The 15554-nt window shown below is 42.1% G+C and overlaps 1 protein-coding gene across 1 annotated transcript in view; it reads left to right on the top strand.

The window, feature by feature from the left end:
- The window catches only part of LOC117525510 (SH3 and PX domain-containing protein 2A-like), a 249494-nt gene that overhangs the window by 20960 nt on the left and 212980 nt on the right, over positions 1-15554 (top strand). The window contains 1 exon segment of the mRNA XM_034187367.1: positions 12854-12934. Within this exon segment, the coding sequence (XP_034043258.1) occupies positions 12854-12934 (81 nt within the window).

The raw sequence follows: 15554 nt of genomic DNA, 5'->3' as shown, positions 1-15554 counted from the left end.
AGGCGAGCAGTGTTGCAATAAATGTCAGCAGATTACATTATAGGCTATAGCATTGTAGAATACTTGTTCAGAGTTGCTTATTATTCCCCCAAAACTCAGACATTTATTTTTTGTGTACATATACCACAAAGGAAACAATGTAAAATTTATAAGTTCATTAATTTATTTTGTTAGTATATATCTGTCATCTAGCAAGGGGTGCTGTGGCATCTTTTCTAGCGGCACCCCCAGTTCCCATTGAGGCTTTTCAGGTTTCAAATCCTGCAAAACCTCGGAGAGGTCACCACGCTGTGAGATCTCAGTAACATTGAGAACTGCATTGAGACGCTCTGATCAGGCTGCACTTTAACCGCTGCACACGGACAACAGCATTAACATCGCAACATAAAACTATTTTTATATTGTGCCGAAAACTCTTGTGAATATATTCTCTGGGTTTATAGACGTTGTTATTGCATTTGTTTTATGTAAACATGCGGGAATCACAGGCTGTCTCTCTGTTATTTTCAATGGGAGCTGCTGTGAGCCACGCTCGCTTCCTGATCATGTCGTTCTGGGGGAAAGTGAAGTTTGCTCTTTAACGTTTTGATTATTGTTCTTTACAACACTGTTTGTCCTCTTTGTTCCAGACTAATATTCCAGTCATTTTGATCAGGATATGTAATTCAAAGCGCATATTAAACAAATATGTAGGACTGCTTTTTTGCATTTACGCAATATCTCTAAAATCAGAAAGGTCTTGTCTCAGAGTGATGCTGAAAAACTAATTCATGCATTTATTTCCTCTAGGCTGGACTATTGTAATTCATTATTATCAGGTTGTCCTAAAAGTTCCCTAAAAAGCCTTCAGTTAATTCAAAATGCTGCAGCTAGAGTACTGACGGGGACTAGAAGGAGAGAGCATATCTCACCTATATTGGCCTCTCTTCATTGGCTTCCTGTTAATTCTAGAATAGAATTTAAAATTCTTCTTCTTACTTATAAGGTTTTGAATAATCAGGTCCCATCTTATCTTAGGGACCTCGTAGTACCATATCACCCCAATAGAGCGCTTCGCTCTCAGACTGCAGGCTTACTTGTAGTTCCTAGGGTTTGTAAGAGTAGAATGGGAGGCAGAGCCTTCAGCTTTCAGGCTCCTCTCCTGTGGAACCAGCTCCCAATTCAGATCAGGGAGACAGACACCCTCTCTACTTTTAAGATTAGGCTTAAAACTTTCCTTTTTGCTAAAGCTTATAGTTAGGGCTGGATCAGGTGACCCTGAACCATCCCTTAGTTATGCTGCTATAGACGTAGACTGCTGGGGGGTTCCCATGATGCACTGTTTCTTTCTCTTTTTGCTCTGTATGCACCACTCTGCATTTAATCATTAGTGATCGATCTCTGCTCCCCTCCACAGCATGTCTTTTTCCTGGTTCTCTCCCTCAGCCCCAACCAGTCCCAGCAGAAGACTGCCCCTCCCTGAGCCTGGTTCTGCTGGAGGTTTCTTCCTGTTAAAAGGGAGTTTTTCCTTCCCACTGTAGCCAAGTGCTTGCTCACAGGGGGTCGTTTTGACCGTTGGGGTTTACATAATTATTGTATGGCCTTGCCTTACAATATAAAGCGCCTTGGGGCAACTGTTGTTGTGATTGGCGCTATATAAAAAAAATTGATTGATTGATTGATATATATATAAATATGTCTGAAATTCGGTTTGTACTTACTAAATTCCACGCAGATTAAACATAGCAGACACGGATTATTTGTTATAATTGTTTTAGCAGGTTTTCAGGGTATCATGCAGCAGTCTCTTATTAACGTGATGAAAAGCATTAAAAAAATTACATTTTTGTAGTATAATATTAATTTACAATTGTCATCATGTGGATTCTTTATGTTGTTTTGATTACAGCGACTCTCTGGTGCGCAAGGGATTATGGGATACGTGAAAACCCAGAATGGCTATGGCGCATGGAAGTGCCAAAATCTGCAGTTACTCAAATGTCCACTCAAAGTGAGTGGTCTTCTTTTTATCACTAGCACTATGAGTACTAATGCTTTTTTCGGGGATACAGATGCATCATCAGCAAACATGGTGACTTTTCAGAGACGCGCAGATATCCAGAACAAAAAGACGATGACGTAGAAAACTTTGCCTTCTCAGCGGCAAGGCCCTTTAATTGTTTACCAGCTGGCATTCCTTTGTGCCAAAGGAAGTGTTTGATGCAAAGTCATTCCGGTGGTACCAGTCATTGGTGACTGGTTAGTGTCAAAGTCTAATAGTCATACAGTAAGACAGCAAGCACCATGATCTGAAAAACTTGGACCTTCTTCCCCTACTTGGTGATTTTTTTTTAATTGTAGTTGAGTGTATTAACATTTTTGTTGGCTAGCTGAGGAACAAGTTCAATAAACTGACCACTTAGAGAGGCGACCCCATAATATTTGCTTCAGTTGTGGTTCTGTATGGAAACTTGATTTTCCAGTCAGTCAGTCATTTTGGGCTTTATGCAAAAAGCACTACTCTGTAAGCATTGTATGTGCCAGTTTTATATGTTACTTTAAATATAGTAGTTTAGGTGGGGTTCACTGTATTTAGTGGCCGGGATTCTCTGCCCCACCAAGAACTGCTCTTAGTCGTTTGCCTTCGGCGCAATCTGTGACACTGGGTTCTGGATTCCTTTCGACACTGTAAGTTTTAACTTCTATTCACCTCTTATCTACAGTATGTTCTCCTCAGCACACAGTGTATATCTTAATTGTAGTAATGTTCATCCTATTTTAGGGTAGTTATTCTTTCAAGACACATGGAAGAAATACAGAGAGCTATAAATGTGCAATGTGGATTCCTTACGTTCTCAGAGGAGCAATGATGAAAAATCAGGAGAGCTATTTGTTCCGTTTTAAGGATGTGTGTTTTGGTCTTTGCTTCTGATCAAAAATAAAACTTTTGTTTTCATGTCCCATATTCCCCGTTGGATTAGCAGACGCACAAGAAGATCTTTTGTAGCTATCTAGGACATTGAACTGCCAAAGCCTTGTTTGAATTCTTCAGTTTCCCCCCATTGTTTCTGGTTTGATTTAATTTTAGAAGCCCTTTGAAAAGACACTTAACATGCTCGAAAAGGGGGGTACATGCAGGATTGAGGAAATACCTGCTAATTACTTTTGATATTTTGATATTTTACAGATTAGAATTGTAGAATCTGCCCCCCCCCCAATAAAAGTGTTATGAAGTGGAGGGGGAGCACATATGTTGCATTATTTTTGAAATGTGGTGTGACTGCTTAATACAATAAGGCACAAAATGCATTTAATCAGCACATTATTTATTTAGTATATAAACCCTGCATTAGTGAGCAGAATCTAATGAGCTAAATATTGTTATTGTATCAGGCACAAAAGCCATGTAAACTGCTTGCTGTCGCCACTGAACAGATGATCATAGGTGAGGTAAAAGTGTAATGTAGTTAAATGTTTGAAAACTCAGTGCATTATTTATTTATAATACAAATATTGCATGAGAGAGCACAAAGTAATGAGCTAATTAATGTTACTGTATTAGGCACAAAAGCAAAATAAATTACTTCTTGTCACTACTGAACAGATGACCGGAGGTCAGACAAACATGCAGTGTTTGAAATGTTTTAAAACCACATTATTTATTTATAATACAACTACGGCATTCACAAGCAGAAGCTAATGTGCTTGTTATATGAGGCACAAAACCCAAGCAAACTGCTTCTTGTAGACACTGAACAGATGATCATTAGACAGGTAAGGTGTAATGTAAGTAAATGCTTGAAGACTGTTTGTAAAACATATGTAAAAAGATAATAGCCTTACTAGCTTTGCCTAGTTGACCTGCTGTTGGTGTTCTTGATGTCACACACAGCCCGAACAAGTGGAGCTCCAAGTAGTATTTAAGTTTTATTGGCGCTTTTTATTCCAGAGTGTGGTCTTTCAGTTTGAGAGCATGATTTTTAAAGCCCCGGTCACATGGCACACGGTGTTTGCTGAACTAAGGAAAAAAGTCCCGAAGTCACAAATCATCGGGAAAAAGTGGATGAATGAGCCTGGACATCTCCATCACCGAAAAGCCTGCGAGTGCAGAGCACATAAACGACCGAAATCCAAACCGAAACTAACAAAAGAGGGATGCGTTTTACAGATCAAAGACTCCAATTATGGACAGATATGGTCGTATGTCACAGATATGTAAAAGCAGCTCTTTAAGGGTAACAGTTTGCTGATGACAAGAAAGTTGCGACATTCACAGGCTCAGAATTCTGGGACTTTGATAACACCTGACGCAAATCCCCAACTGTATAAACTGAACAACTTGTAAATCCAAGGAGGTTATTGTTGGATTTGGCTTTCTCTGTGACTCTCCCTGTATGGCACACCAGTCAGTTGCATGCTACTTTCCCAGCCAAGGCCAGTACCATTTACAACTATTTGGAGTGGGAATGTGCAGATTAAATGTCTTGTTCAAGGACATGTGACTAGAGAGCAAAAGCAAATCTACATATTATTTGCCCAACTCCTTACCCTATGCTCAGATTAGCTACAAATGTGGGTAACGAGCAGATGGTATTTGTCTGGCATTCCTGGGGCATGGCCAGCTGATATTACTTGATGTTGCTGTGCACAATGTTTAATGAGAGATTTTAATGGACGGGGAAACCCAACGATGTCACTACAAGCTTTTCCTCCATGTTTTACTGCTTGACCATGCCAAAGTTTGTGTTGTGTGGGCCGCTGAAGAGGAGGTACTGCTGGCCCACCACCACCAGAGGGCGCCCTGCTTGGAGTGCGGGCTCCAAGCACGAGAGGGCGCCAGACCCAGAGGAAGTGACAGCTGTCACTCATCACACCAGCTGTCACTCATCTACACCAGTACTTAAGCCGGACTGCAACTCCACCTCCCCGCCGAGAAATCGACTACCGAGAGGTATTTTCTCTGCTATCTGACACTTTGTGTGTACTAAACCAGATCTCTTTTGCAGCCTTATTCTTGTGGACGTTGCCTTATCCGGGACTTCGGCGTGTGGCGAGACGACGACGACTGCGCCACACTCTCTGAACAGATAAGTGGTTAGACAAGAGCTGCACGAGTGTGTGATTCGGAGGTGGAGGTTCTCCTCCTGACTGTGTACAGACTGTGGACCACTGAGTGTAAGGACTTACACTCATTCATCTTGTCTCTGCTTTTTGCCAGCAGTACCAGGGTCGACAGCCGAAGACAGAGGTCACCTGGGGACTCGGGACTTGGCGGCTCCGGTGTTCTTCAGACCGTTGGTGGTGGAGGCCGTGTGGGACGCGGCCTCTCTCTCGTCGGGGTCTTCTATCTTCGAGCCTGCCCACACGTCACCTGGTGTTAATTGACTTTACAAATTCTGTGTGTTACGTTGTGTGTTGTCACAACATTAAATTGTTACCTTTTGGCTTACTCATTGTCCGTTCATTTGCGCCCCCTGTTGTGGGTCCGTGCTACGACACCTTCCCAACAGTTTGATTTATTGATTTCAGTAAAACATGCATCACCTAGCTGGTGGCGCAGTTACCACTTGTCTCTTACTGTTGTAAAATACCCACTCTGATGGAAAATGAATGGCAGCTGCTCGCTTTGTGTTTGTCTCCTGATCACACTGATCTACCGGTGGTACCCATGGATTTGCATTCACATTTTCAAGCAGTTCCACATGCTAAACTGCAGAATAATAATCTTTATTTGCTATTATATTACAGAATGAATTTTGAATTTTGTTAATAACTAGGTGTTGCTTCTAAAAATACTCACGAAGGAAATCTGAGCTGAACTGCACTCATCCATTGGACTAATAGTGTTTGATCAGATCTACTCATGGAGTGACTTGTGGTTCAGCCTCCCGATTGTTTCCTAATCCCCTCGATGCTCGTTTTAGCCTTGAATGCCTTCCTGTTTGCAAAGGGATGTGTGGTTATGAGCAGCTGAGTTTTTGAAATGATCGGGCAAGCTTCCACCTGAGGCAGTGTGCAGCGTTTATATTACCTCTTTTCTCCAATTTTAGCCTTTTTTTTTCTCGTTTTTTTTTTTTTTTTTTTGGAATTGCAGCAGCCTCTTTGGCCCAAACATGCCTGCTGTACAAAAATGTGAAAATGGCCTTTGCGTTTATTTAAAATGCCTATTTCAGTGCCTTGACGAATGTTAATGTTAAACATTGCTTACACATACCAGAATGTCTGTCGCCTCGTCCTTAGTTTAATCGTACCTAGATATAACTGTCAGACAGATTGTTTCCTAACTGACATTTCAATGAGTCAGCCCCCCCTCCCCCCGAATGCCTGATTGCAAGCAGTTTGGCAATGAGTCAGCCTGCAACTCGGTTGCTTATTTTAGATGATGCATGCATGTATGCAACATTAAAGAAACGTAGCCTCGGTGAAATATACAATATAAAATATTCACATTTCCTTCCTGTCAAACATGTTGACTTCTATTTCAGGAATTAATCTGGAGAATCAGGAACTCTGACTAATAATTATTTACAGCACAGGCTGCGTTGAAGTGAATCTGTTTCAGGGTCTGGAGGCATGAGGTTTAAGCGTGATATTTTGGGCACGGGTTGACCGTGTGGATGGTTTCGGGATGTTGTGTTTTCCACTGCGGTTGCCATCACACATCCATGTGCTTCTATGGGTTTGGATTCTTACACACAGTTCATGTCTTCCAGTCTGGCTCCTATCCGATGCTTCAGCTCAGTGCAGATTCACTTCTGTGTCTAATTAGGCAACCGGGTGGCAGGATGGGACGACACTGGTCTGAAATTCCATTAAGGTCAGAGGACTTTGAGGACAACCTTCATTGATGTACCAGGTTTGGTATAAATTAGACATTGATTGACCTTTGGCGAATTTGATCTCACCTGGGAAATTCAAGAACTCACCTCCACATCTATGCAAACTTTGGGACAAAAAAAAAAAACCCTTCAGTGTTGACCATTGACACCAATGACTTTGACCATTGGTAAAACAAACCCTATAATTTAAATTCTTGGGGGAGGGGTGGGGGGAGCAGCAAAATCTTGACATTTCACCCCTAATCGGTGTTTCGCAGTTGTGAATCTCATGCCGTCTCGTGGTCTGTAACTCACGCAAGAGGTCGGTTTCAGCAGAGTTCCGATGTTAGGAGCTCAGTACTCACAGTGTAAACACACCTCGTGAAGTGTGGACAATAGAACATCAGGCACGGCAGAAGTCTATCACAGGTGCTACACCTCCTCTAGATAACCCTCTCAACTATCATAATCACACGTGAACTAGCTAAATCAACGCCATCCACAGCTTTGCTTTGCCATTGTTTATATGCACTGTGAGACGCGGAACTCTGCTGGCACCGCGGTGCATTCTGGGAAGGGACGCGCAAGGGGCCACCAGGGGGATTATGGGAAATGCTGAAGTACCGAATAACCTTTGTCTTTGAAACAAACCCTTTAATGGCAGTTCTGGGGTTGCCCATCGTACACATAGCATGTTTGGTGGAAATCTGCCAAAGGACCAAGTAGGAGTCGGGTACAAACAGACAGTTTTCAAATTATGGTGTAAGAAGAAGATTGTTTTGTACTCAGAGCCTCAGACACTTTGCAGATGGTGTTGCACAAACTCATTCTCATTTTAGGATTTTGCAGTACTCTAGCGAGCACATTTTCAGAGGAATCAGGGTCAGAGTTAATGGTTGTGGTGACACTATGCCGTGCTAAGAACAATTTTGTCAATATTGTGACAGTTAGAGCTTCTGGATGCCAGTCACTGTGTCTGAATGGAGAAGGAACACGCCGCGGTGGCTCCTTGCCAGCACCGTTTGGGCCCCTTCCAGCAGCAGCAAAGCCCTCAGCTTTGTTGGAGAACCTCTTTTGTTTCAGGCTGCTGCCCTTCTTACATCAGTGCCAGGCTCTTTCACTTGACCTCGTTCATCTTGGCTCTGCACGGGAAGCTCTTTGGCAGGTGCGAAGGTTTTGAGCCACGGCGTCACATCAGTCACACGATGAAGCTCGCCGGAGTAAACTGTAGAAATGGCTCCCCGAGAGAATGCTTTGCTTTTCCTTTGTATCTGAATGCCTTTCGTGAGGCAAAGGTCAGTCGTTTCACACATCAGTGTGATTCCAAATGGATTTGTGTGTGCGGAACTCTGAGCTGGAATGTTTTGGCCGAGTGACAACATCGTGTTTCACTGCAAATCACTTGACAATAGTTGCTATTTTTGCTGTATATTGAATATATGCCAGATGTAGCCTGTATAGCTTTTGAAGTGCTTAATTTGGTTTTAAACAAAGTAGAAAAGTAGTGGCACATTAAAAGTTCAAGTAACAGGCCATTACTCACTTGTGAAAAGACATGTTTTGGTCTTGTTGCCGGATTTGTGCAGCCACGGACCATCCTGACTCCGACATTCCAGCTGGGACATGTATCCTTAATATAAATGTATAAAACTCACGCCTGAGTACTGCACGTAATGTTTTGACCACTTCCAAAATGGCGACAATGCAGCCTTGTCTGTACACGGTCACATGATAGGAGCGCCCTCTAGCCTTTTCTGTATAACGCTATGGCACATTCCAGAATGTTTGTTGTTACCATTAGCGTCCCCTCTGCCATACTCTGCACTCATTATTTGTGCTATATGAATCTCGACATCTTGCCATATGTACGGATGATTAGCTTTAATGTTGTATTCGGAACCCTCAGTGATTTGTAAAGAACAGGACCCCCCCCCAACGACTTCTTGAAAAAGTGCGTTTATGAGAATACCTTGGTAATTTGAGTTATGAACGACTTAACCTACGCTACAGTAGAGCTAGGCTAGCATTATTTTTGGGGCTAAATGAAATTGTTAGATATTTTTGCTGCTGGTAACTTAATAATGAAGCAGATAAGTATGATTTCTGGCCAGAATTGTTCACTTGGTGATGCAAGCATCAAATTTGGCATGAATGTTCTTCATAAATCAGTGTTTGAGAAAAAAGTGTTGGCCACTTGAAAATCCAATATGGTGGCCAGGTAGGGGTCATGAAGAATTACACAGGGATCAAAATCTAAAAATGCTCCAATCATATTGAAAAGTATAACACTATTTGTCTGATCATAAATATTCCAAAAAGTATAGTTTGGACTATCTGTGTCTGACTGTTATGGAGTTATGGGGTAAAAACAGCAAGATGGTGACAAAGGTCAGTTTCAGTTTGTATAGGGGTCAAAAGATAAAGTTGCATCAATTTTTGTAAAATATGATGCAAATTATTGGTTGAGTTAATAGGGTTTAAAAAGGAATAGTTGCACCATGTGTCATGTTCAGTTGTCACGTTACAGGGTAACATACGGGTCTGTCAATAAAGTATAGGTCCTTTTATTTTTTTCAAAAACTATATGGATTTCATTCATATGTTGTTACGTCAGACATGCTTGAACCCTCGTGCGCCATGCGTGAGTTTTTCCACGCCTGTAGGTGACGTCATTCGCCTGTGAGCACTCCTTGTGGGAGGAGTCGTCCAGCCCCTCGTCGGAATTCCTTGTCTGAGAAGTTGCTGAGAGACTGGCGCTTTGTTTGATCAAAATTTTTTCTAAACCTGTGAGACACATCAAAGTGGACACGGTTCGAAAAATTAAGCTGGTTTTCGGTGAAATTTTTAATAGCTGATGAGAGATTTGAGGTGATACTGTCGCTTTAAGGACTTCCCACGGAGCGAGACGTCGCGCAGCGCTCTCAGGCGCCGTCGTCAGCCTGTTTCAAGCTGAAAACCTCCACATTTCAGGCTTTATTGATCCAGGACGTCGTGAGAGAACAGAGAAGTTTCAGAAGAAGTCGGTTTCAGCATTTTATCCGGATATTCCACTGTTAAAGGAGATTTTTTTAATGAAAGACGTGTGGACGGGTCCGCGCGTCGGGACGCAGCTGGCGCGGTGCGGCGGCACAGGAAAAACACCTCCGTGTTGATAACCATTTGTAAAATCCAGGCGGCTTTTGATGGCTTTCAGTGGAGTGAGTATATGAGAAATTGTTTAACAGCTGGACATGTTCCAACTTGTCCTTAAGGCTTCCAACAGAGGTGTTTTTCCTGTGGCGGAGCGTCGCGGCGGCTGCGAGCCGACGCTGCAATCCGCCCGCACGTCTTTCATTAAAAAAAATCTCCTTTAACAGTGGAATATCCGGATAAAATGCTGAAACCGACTTCTTCTGAAACTTCTTTGTTCTCTCACGACGTCCTGGATCAATAGAGCCTGAAATGTGGAGGTTTTCAGCTTGAAACAGGCTGATGACGCCGCCTGAGAGCGCTGCACGACGTCTCCTTAAAGCGACAGTATCACCTCAAAATCTCTCATCAGCTATTAAAATTTTCACCGAAAACCAGCTTAATTTTTCGAACCGTGTCCACTTCGATGTGTCTCACAGGTTTAGAAAAAATTTTGATCAAACAAAGCGCCAGTCTCTCAGCAACGTCTCAGACAAAGGAATTCCGACCAGGGGCTGGACGACTCCTCCCACAAGGAGTGCTCACAGGCGAATGACGTCACCTACAGGCGTGGAAAAACTCACGCATGCGCACGAGGGTTCAAGCATGTCTGACGTAAAAACATATGAATGAAATCCATATAGTTTTTGAAAAAAATAAAAAGGACCTATACTTTATTGACAGACCTCGTATGTCACATGCCATAGAATCCAGTGGACGTCGACATTGTTTGACATTTACTTTGCAAACCAATCATTCAACACAGTCAAAACTATTCCATTTATTAATCCTATTAGTTCAACCAATAATTTGCACCACGTTTTACCAAAATTGGGGCAACTTTAACTTTTGACTCCTGTACAAACTGAAATTGACCTTTGTCACCATTCTTGCTGTTTTTATCCCATAACTCCAGAACATTCAGTCATAGATTATCCAAACTATATCTTTTGTAATCTTTGTGACCAGACACATAATGTGGTATAGCTTTCAATATGATTGGAGCGTTTTTAGATTTTGACCCCAGTGCAATTCTTCATTGACCCCTACCTGGCCGCCATATTGGATTTTCAAGTGGCCTGCACTTTTTCCTCAAACACTGATTTATGAAGAATGTTCATTTCAAATCTGATGCTTGCATCACCAAGTGAAGAATTGTTTCAGTTATCTGCTGCACTATAACTTATTCTACATACATTGTGAATATATTACATATAGCAGTAATGTCTTGTTAAAAATTCATTTAAAGATGTATTTCCAACATTAGTAACGTTGCATCACCTTGCCTTTTCTCAACTTAAAGAATAATTAAAACAAGATGTCTGATACTTGAATGGTACTTTAAAATAACACTAATTTTCAGTTGCGTTATGAGCAGTACTAGTGATTAAAAATAGCTTTTGTCAACATCATAAAATGTAAAACAAAAGAAAGCAGACTCAAGTTTTCTAACTTCAAGTTCCTTTTAAAAAGATGAAGATCTCGACTTTATCTGTTGAGTAGGTTATAATAATAGTGCCTCCTCCCAAGCAGACGCACCACTCGGCAAAAGTCTGAGAAGGTTGCACTTCACTTTGCAAAGTGAAGGAATGAAAAAAAAAAAAAATTAAAAGTAAGTCCCTTCGGCTGCTTCCTTGTTTTTCCACAGGTGGCTCTGCATGTTGATTTGGCACAAGTTTTACACCAGATGCCCTTCTTGACGCAACTCCGTGAGTTTTCTGCACTGAAAACAAGCACACTTAATCGCTTGGCCACGACCCTTGCCCTTTTGCCAGTTAAAAGTAAACTCCCATAAAGAAATGCAAACTCCACCTTTGTGCTGCATGTTTCACCTCACGGAGCTTTGGTGGCTTAAGTGCACTCCAACAGGTTGTTGTGCACTCTGACTGGTTGGCACTAATCCTTTAACTTTCTGGAAATCCTCTGACTGCTTTCTCAGTACTACAGCACTCTGCATCTTGTGCATTCCGGTTTAAAGAGAATGGCAGGTGCCACTCTGACTGGTTATAATGAAGGCAGTAAATCTGACCACCTTGTGCTCAGCACTCTGGTTTGTGCTGATATTTCCTGCTGCTTAAATAGCAGTGTGCTCTCCAGCATGCACCAAATGGATTTTCACCCTTTGTGCCACTCATTTTTGTGCCGAGCTGTGAAGATAGAGCCCTTTGTCTCGCACTGCTCGTTGTACCGAGAAATGTTTGGGATATTATGTGTACCACCTTTGTGGTAATTGAGTGAAACAGATCCTGGGTGTATACCGAAAGAAAAAAAAATGCCCAGTGGTTTGTGCTGTGTAGTAGTTAATCAACCTGGGAAAAAGTCTCAGTATTTCAGAGCACATTGCATGACCTGGTGTGTGATTAACATTCTGGGTCCCTTGTCTGTTACCCAGATTATCCATGCTCAATTAAGAGTAGATTAGAAATGATGGCAGTATCTCTTACTTTAAACTACAGTGTTACAGTGTTTTTGTGAAATGGATGATGGATATTATTTATGGTGAGAGAAAGCCAGGGAGCTTGAATCCCTTTGGTCAAAGAAGCAAAAACACAAAAGTTGTGGGTTTGATCACACCTAGTGATGACATAATGCATTCTGCAACTTCACCAACAGGGGACACTATATCCTACACCACTCTAGCTTTAAGTGTGATGGATTAAATGGACTCACCCTGACTTTTAATCAGGCATTCCAGGGTTGCATTGCTTCATCCAAACGTAAAAATCGGGAGGTCATTGACTTGACAAAGTAGGGACCAGCCGCCCCGAGTCACTGACAGATTTATGGATGTGCATTATATTGACCCCTTACCTTGTGGAAATTGATCTTTGTCTTTGTGTCTGCTGCTTTTTCCAAAATAACCTCTGCTGTGTTTCTTCTCTCTGCAGGTATATGTCATCAATGTCACCTACTCTGACAACACTTCCCACATCATCTACAGAAGATACAGCAAATTCTTTGATCTACAGGTACTGTTCCATCACAACTGGTTATGTTTTTACTGTATCTGCAACCGCTTCCATAAAACCAAAATGTAGAACCTGATCAGAAATATGTTCCTCAGAAGAGCCGTACATGAATTCATTTCACATGGCCACTTTGGTGCAGCCAAAATGAGCTATGGTGCATCAAGCCTTTGAATTCAGTTCAAAGGACTAGAGAGAAGCAAACCAAACAGAAGATTTCATCATGGCAGCAAGCACAGTTGTGTGAATTAAAATGCTACACTTCAGCACTTAAATATTTCACAAACATTTACGAGGTCTATTAGAAAAGTATCCGACCTTCTTATTTTTTTCAAAAACCATATGGATTTGAATCACGTGTGATTGCGTCAGACAAGCTTGAACCCTTGTGTGCATGCGTGCGTTTTTCCACGCCTGTCGGTTGCGTCATTCGCCTGTGAGCAGGCTTTGAGTGAGGAGTGGTCCAGCCCCCTCGGCGGATTTTCATTGTCAGGAAATGGCGGAATGATTTGGGCTTTTTTTTCCATCAGAATTTTTTCAGAAACTGTTAGAGACTGGCAGCTGGAAACCATTAGAAAAATTTATCTGGCTTTCGGTGAAAATGTTACAGGCTTGGTAGAGAATAAGGAGTGTTACTGTCGCTTTAAGGACGGCCCCCAGCGGCTGTGGGCCGTGCCGCGCTCCGAAGCCGCCATCGACAGGCTGAACGACCATTTCATTTCTAAACGGATGGCTGTCTGGATCCGTAACCATCGTGTGCACTTTCTCTGGTTATCACAAGAGCTGGACATCAACCATTTTCCAGCAGATTTCACTTTTAACAAGAGATTTTGTCATGGAAAGCCGAGCGGAGGCTTCGCGCGTCACGATGGATTCGCTACTGGAGCGAGACAAAACCACCTCCCTTTTGGTCTCACAGGACGGCTTTGAGATGGCGTTCAGACAGCTGTCGGTGGTTTTTCCATCGAGCGATTATCCGAGAAATTGTGGATGTGCCTGGACATGCCAGAACATGTCCCGTGAGGCTTCATCACGGCGTTGCTTTGCGCCATGCGGCACCACCGCAACGCGCGAAGCCTCCGCTCCTCTTTCCATGACAAAAACTCCTGTAACAGTAGAATGTGCCGTTCATTTCCAAACTGGACGCTGTGTTTTATCCGGGACGTCGTCTGACTAGCACAGGAATTGTGAAAAGACGTGGACATCAGCACTTTTTCGGCACATTGAGACAGACGTGTGGAGGAATTCCGCATGTCGCGGTGGTGCCGCATGGCACACAGCAACGAGAAATGGCACACGATGGTCACGGATCCAGACAGCCATCCGTTTGAAAAAAATAATAAGGTCGGATACTTTTCTAATAGACCTCGTATATTCCCATAATAATGTGAAAATTTCTTGCTGTTCATCATTATTTATTATTTTATTAGAGCAGGTAGCTCAGTGTTAGAAGAGTTGGACTACCAACTGAGTTTTATATCGCATCCTTGAACAAGACACTTTGTCTGCATTGCCTCAGTGCTCCCAGTTGTAAATGGGTTCCTGTCTAATCAATGATGCCATCCATTTATTACTCCAGTCATTGTAATTTGACAGATTGGAGACCGGTCATTCAATGTTATCTGTACTCTCACAGTTTTTTTAATATGTTATACAGAACATATGGGACCGCAATTTTCATTAAAGAGTATTGCAACGTCATTTGTCCCAATTTGTCAATTTCAAGTTCAAAAAGTAGGTCAAAAGGTCGTCATACCTAAATATTCTCAAAAGATTAAATAAATATCAGATTTAGATCCCTTATTTAAAATCCTTTCCAATGATACCTTACTTTTGAAAATCAGACCATTGGTTGCTGCGTTATGGTCATTTCTGAAAAAAAGAAATGGCGATATCTCAGGAACCGTTGGTCCGATTGAGCTGAAATTTGAAAATTAGCTTTTTCCTACCAAAGACTACCTATATACCAAATTTCACCAAAATCTGAGGGGGTGAGGGTTAACCCATTGGGTGAAATGAGATGGAATGACCCTCAGGAAGAACTTTATCAATGTTCTCCTCTGTGGGTGTATTGTAGTTTTGCTCCGGACTGTGTTAAATGAAGTTATCATCACTCCAGGTGTTTGGAAGGCCTTGAATTTAATTTGGATTTGACTTAACTTATGTCCGTTGTTGCGTCTCAGTCTTCGACTTGTAAAGACCTCTATTTCACTGGTTGTACTCCACTGCAGGCACCATTCCATTATTTAGTGCATGATTATTTGAATCAAAATCTTTTTTAATTGAAATGCCTAATTTTGTGGCCCTTGCATTGATCTTTTATGAACAATGGCCCATTTCCAACGCAAGACCTTGCATGGCTTTTTAGGAGGTCTGACACCTTTGCACGTTTCTCCAACTGCTGCTGAAAAGTGATTTTTTTTTTTTTTGCCTCTTTTGGGCATGAGATAAGTCCTTGTTAAAGAGTTGGTACTTCTGAAAATCGTTGGGTAGGACTTGACACTAAGTGGTCGTTAATTCACGAGAGCAGGTGCCAAGACAGACTAGTGAAATGATGCCAAGAGCAGATGAACTGAAACAAAATGTGGATAGTAGAGAGATGGCCCAACCAAGAGGTACAGGC

Source organism: Thalassophryne amazonica, chromosome 15, assembly GCF_902500255.1.
Source record: "Thalassophryne amazonica chromosome 15, fThaAma1.1, whole genome shotgun sequence".
Lineage (NCBI taxonomy): Eukaryota > Metazoa > Chordata > Actinopteri > Batrachoidiformes > Batrachoididae > Thalassophryne > Thalassophryne amazonica.
The sequence above is the reverse complement of the archived record's forward strand: the minus strand, read 5'-3'. Positions and strand labels throughout refer to the sequence as shown.